Source organism: Nicotiana tabacum, chromosome 7 (genome assembly GCF_000715075.1).
Source record: "Nicotiana tabacum cultivar K326 chromosome 7, ASM71507v2, whole genome shotgun sequence".
In the NCBI taxonomy this organism is placed as follows: Eukaryota; Viridiplantae; Streptophyta; class Magnoliopsida; order Solanales; family Solanaceae; genus Nicotiana; species Nicotiana tabacum.
The window spans coordinates 174,218,995-174,223,607 of record NC_134086.1 but is presented as its reverse complement, the minus strand read 5'-3'; the positions used below and the strand labels follow the sequence as shown (position 1 = coordinate 174,223,607).

Sequence of the window (4,613 nt, the reverse complement as noted above, 5' to 3'; positions counted from 1 at the left end):
CTTCTGAGTCAAAATGACAGTGTAATGTGTATCATCCCCTGCTTCAGTTATTGCAATGTAAGTATATTGTTGACCACTGTGATGTAATTAGGATATATTCTGATTTTCCAAAAACCAAGTTACCAGGCATCATTTACCAATAATGTTTTCCTTATCCCCTGGATTGTGTGAAATACAGATTCAAGAATTTATGATATTGGTTTTAACAAGGATGATTTAGCATCAGATGCTCCTCATGTTGGAAAACACAAGTTACTGTCAGCAGGTAAGAAATACAAAAAGACAAATGGGAATCTTGAACAACCAAATTTCTGCAATATTTGAGTTGGATATACATGGCATTGAAAAACCAGGTAAAAAAGGAAACAAAGGAAAAGTCAGATCTTTAACAAGAGTCATAATCAATCTCTTTGTACTTCTCAAACAGATTATGCTTCCTATAGGTTAATCCTGTACTATCCGAGCTGAATAGAGGAGCACTCAAGCTGTCAGCCACAGGTGTTCTCCAGAAAGTAAAGTTGGCATAGTTCAACTGTCTCACGAACTCGGTTTCAGCCACAACAATCAAGATTGCATATAATCCAATCACGGTAACAGAAAACTCCAAACCTCTTTGGCATGTAATTACTGCAGTACCTAGTTTGTCTACACGCAGATGAAAGCAGCCAGGCGAGTAGCCTGTTCAAGAAACAAGATGTCTGGTGCTTTCATCATTATGTTCCAATACAAAGTAACACCTTCTAAGAAATTACAGAAGCCAAATGAAAATAAAAAAGACAAAGTACTTACTAGCACCAACTATTTACATGAAGCTCCAAAATGCACCTGGTCACTCGAGCACATGAACGCCAGAGCACTCTAGTATCTGTTTCTACTTGGTAGTTTTCAGAAACTCCCCGTGTTCCAAACAACTAAAGGGCCTCTTCTGTGAAATTCACATGGCTGAAAACCATTCATTGCCTTTCCCATGAGAGCCATGGCGCCAAGACTCGGAAGCTGCTTCTTCTGGCAATCATCAGTCTCCAACTTTGAGCTTTGAGGCTCACAAACAACCACTGGTTGGGCCGGCCTCTTTTTTGTAGCGGTAGCCCTATCACGAAGCAACCTTTGAATCCAAGAGTGTGAAGTCAATACCTCCAAATCTTTCTTGATAACGCTCATAGAAGAGGAGCTAGAGTTATCGTGAGCCATCAGTTCTTTACCATGAGGTTTACTAGATGTTGGTTCGGAGCTAGTTAACGTTGCTTTAGTCATTTTGCTAAGGAACTTGTGTGCTTTCTCATGAGATGATTCCCCTATTAAACTGGATCTTTTAGTACCGAAAGCTAAAGAACCAGAAGCGCCCACTTTGAGGCGCTTCACCCATCTACTACCAGGGTCCTGTCCAAGAAGCCCTTCAGGACAGAGATCAGTTCTTGATGAAGTGGGCCGTTCAGCATGGGCGAGTACTAATTCCAAGTCCAAACTTTCAGTTCTGGAAGAACTTGGCCCTGCATTATCAGTTGGAGCAGGGAGCTCCAAGTTTATATCCAAGTTGAACCTTTTGCGTCCAGCTTCTTTCCTGGAGCAGTCAAGTGCAGACTGAGGAGGTGACTTTTGGTCCATTTTATTCACCTGCAAGGTATATCAAGTGGTCAAAATTGAGTTATTTTGCTTCTGCTATTAGAATCAAGATTCCAGACTGTAGGTCAAATAATAAAAAATATGTTCTCATCATCAGTAGTCTACCAGGAATGCTGCAAGATACACATAAGATCACAGAAAATTCGCCCACTTTGTGACTTTGTACAGGGATTGAAACTGACAACACCAGCAAGAACATTTCTCATTTGCTGAAAAAACATGTTTGGTTGTAGACTTATTATACAATGACCGGGTGTCTGGAACTAACTTTACTTGATTTCACTGAATTCTCACATTATACTTCACAACTAGCTGGTAGGAAGAGAAATACAAGAGCAGCTAACAACATAAAACTGACAATAAAGCAAGTCCACTCTTGAAAACCTGGTTAAAAGATGGGAAGTTACGAAGAATTAATGAAATCCCAAGATTACCTTCTTTACTATGGAAGAACTCGTACCTGCAAAAGCCACAGGAAAGAGAGATTCATTATACAATCAAAATTAACATTCAAACAGTATCTCTCAGATTAAGCCTCTTTTTTTTTTTTCTTTTCTTTTAGGATAACTACCACTCAGAGTAAGCATTAGAAATTCTTTAATCATTTAACACCTTAGCAAGATGACGATTGAAATAAAATTTAAGCCACTTATATTAGAGAAGTGATATGCAAGGTAACTTTAATCAAGAATTCAAGATCTAAAGACAGCACACGACAGTACATACCACAAAGCTGATTCTTCTCCCGAAACACATCCATGTCCATAGTATCAGTTTCAGCTGAAGATTCATTCTTTAACACAACTTTACAACGCTTACTCGCTTCAATATTTTCTTTTCCTTCACTGCCTTTGGAGCAGTCTAGAAGTTGAAGCTTCATTCCTCCCTTATAATGACCAAAAGATTTGGATGGGCTATCATTATCACTTAATGATACATTCTTCCCATTGAATTCAGTCCACATCCTTGAATTACCAACGGCTTTGTTTCCTTCCAACAGATTAGCATCTGTTCTTTTTGTGATTAACAAACTATGAGTTGTCTGAGAAATGCGGGGATAATATCCAGCTAGTTCCCCTTACAGGGTCCATAGTATTGCTTTTTCTCATTGTCTCTACATCATGCAAAGGATGTGGTAACTTTTGTTGATCATTCAGTTTCTCTTCACAGACCAAAGATGCTGAATTATTGTGATAATTGTAATGTTCAGGCTCTAACATTCCCAATCTTGGCACTTCATCTTTTGCTGCTAGAAATGATCTTATGAATGGATTCCGCATCTTTTCTCCTTCTCTAGTTATATACTGGATAGGATTATCAGGCAAAGGCTTCGATGCAACAATGCTGCGACAGCCTAGAGTTTCATTTGCAATGGTTCTTGAACTTGTCCTGAGGGTCTCGTTAACGACTTCAAATGCTTGAGTTTCAGATTCTCTCAATCTTTTGATGGACTTAGAAAGCCTAGACACTGTCTCCAGTTTAACAATTGACTGAGGAAGCTTAGAATCTTGATCGTTTTCCTTGTTTGCGCTAGCACTAGGCACGTGATTGTGTGTTTCTGCTGTAGCGTTGTAGCTTGTTCTGGTCCAATGCGCCATCCAAACAGATTGAACTGAATGCGTAGACTTCCCAGCTCTTCCATCACAATCTGAATACGATTGTGTAACACGATCGGACATTGTGAAAATTGCGCTAGATCTTACTAGAATATTAGTTTTCCTTCAATCTTTCATCAAGATGCTGTCTCCTTTACCTTTGAAAGAGAATTAAAACAGCCCTAGATCAGATAATACTAATCACATAATGCATTTCACTGTTGTTAGTAAGATGCTAGTGAAGATTATAGTGCTTATAAAAAAAAAAAAAAAATTATAGTGTTAATACTCAATCCCAATGGAAAGACAATCATACTACTACAACAACAATAACAACGACGAAAACAACAACTACTCCTCAATCATTGACCATGTCGTTACATTTGAGCTCATCTCAGACCAATATCATACAAAAAATAAGAAAAAAACTAGAAGTTCTCTATATTTTTACTGACACAAGTAAAACGGCAGCCTAAGCTACCGCTATGCGCCCAGGGTCCGGGGAAGGGCTGGACCACAAGGGTGTATACCTGTGTTTTTTGCAAGAGGCTGTTGCAAGGCTCATCGTGACACAAGTATCAAAAGAAAAATAGAGACATCAAATCTGACACAATTGCATAGTGAACAGATTATCACCCTAACTTCTAAAGATCCAATTTTGATCAATAGATCTAGGTTGACCTACTCTAAACACCCAAAAAAAAAAATTTAGAGAAAACATACATACTAACAACCACAAGAAATTTTCCAGGACAATTGTCAGCTAAAACAGTTTCAAAATTCAACAACAGAAAACTTAAATTGCTACAAAGTTTAAGAACTAACCATGATTCAAGCTCTAATTCAAGAACATCAAAAGAAACCAAGAAAAATCTATCAAAAGAAACCATCTTTGGAAAGGAAGGGAATACTAGTATGAAATACTCCATAAAAGAAAGTCAAAAGACAGAAGCTTAAAAAATGAACTCACCAACAGTAAGACAGAATTTGGACATGGATTCATAATTCATCGTACATAGTATATATGGTTCGTAGGTGAAGGAGATTAAGAAGAAAAGACCATAGAAAAAAGTGAAAAAGAAGGAGAATCACAAGTCTCAGCCAAAAATTCCCATGCTAAAAGCCATCTTAGGAGCTGCGAACATATGGTCTCAGTGTACGTTGGGGTCCATTTTGTCTTCACTTTTTCGACTTTTATTTTTATTTTTTCTCCCTCATAATTTTGTTTTAATTTGTTTGTATTATACCGTAGTGAATTCTGTAGGTGTATAAGGAATTATACAAATTGACCACTTTTGTATTTGATTGTATAAGTGGCTGTCTTTGTTTAAATTCTAACTAGCAATTTATATGAAAAAGTTTCCAAAACGAAATTAAATAATGCGTATGTATAAT

At 37.5% G+C, this 4,613-nt stretch overlaps 1 protein-coding gene across 6 annotated transcripts; it reads right to left on the bottom strand.

Moving 5' to 3' along the window:
- Positions 1-289: 289 nt before the first annotated feature.
- Positions 290-4,381, bottom strand: LOC107785806 (protein PHOTOPERIODIC CONTROL OF HYPOCOTYL 1). Of its 6 annotated transcripts, none has more exons than XR_001647969.2 (5): positions 4,189-4,381; positions 2,350-3,376; positions 2,058-2,083; positions 790-1,614; positions 290-698 (listed from the first exon to the last, which is right to left on the bottom strand). XR_001647969.2 is itself a non-coding variant. In XM_016607179.2 (4 exons), exons 2-4 carry the CDS (start codon positions 2,585-2,587, stop codon positions 886-888), a joined length of 993 nt encoding a protein of 330 aa, XP_016462665.2. In that variant the 5' UTR covers positions 2,588-3,376; positions 4,189-4,381; the 3' UTR covers positions 290-885. The 6 variants fall into 6 exon arrangements, 2 of the variants coding, with proteins under 2 accessions (XP_016462665.2, XP_075074265.1); XR_001647970.2 differs by having other exon boundaries at positions 290-678; XR_012693700.1 differs by lacking the exon at positions 2,058-2,083 and having other exon boundaries at positions 2,336-3,376.
- Positions 4,382-4,613: the final 232 nt, after the last annotated feature.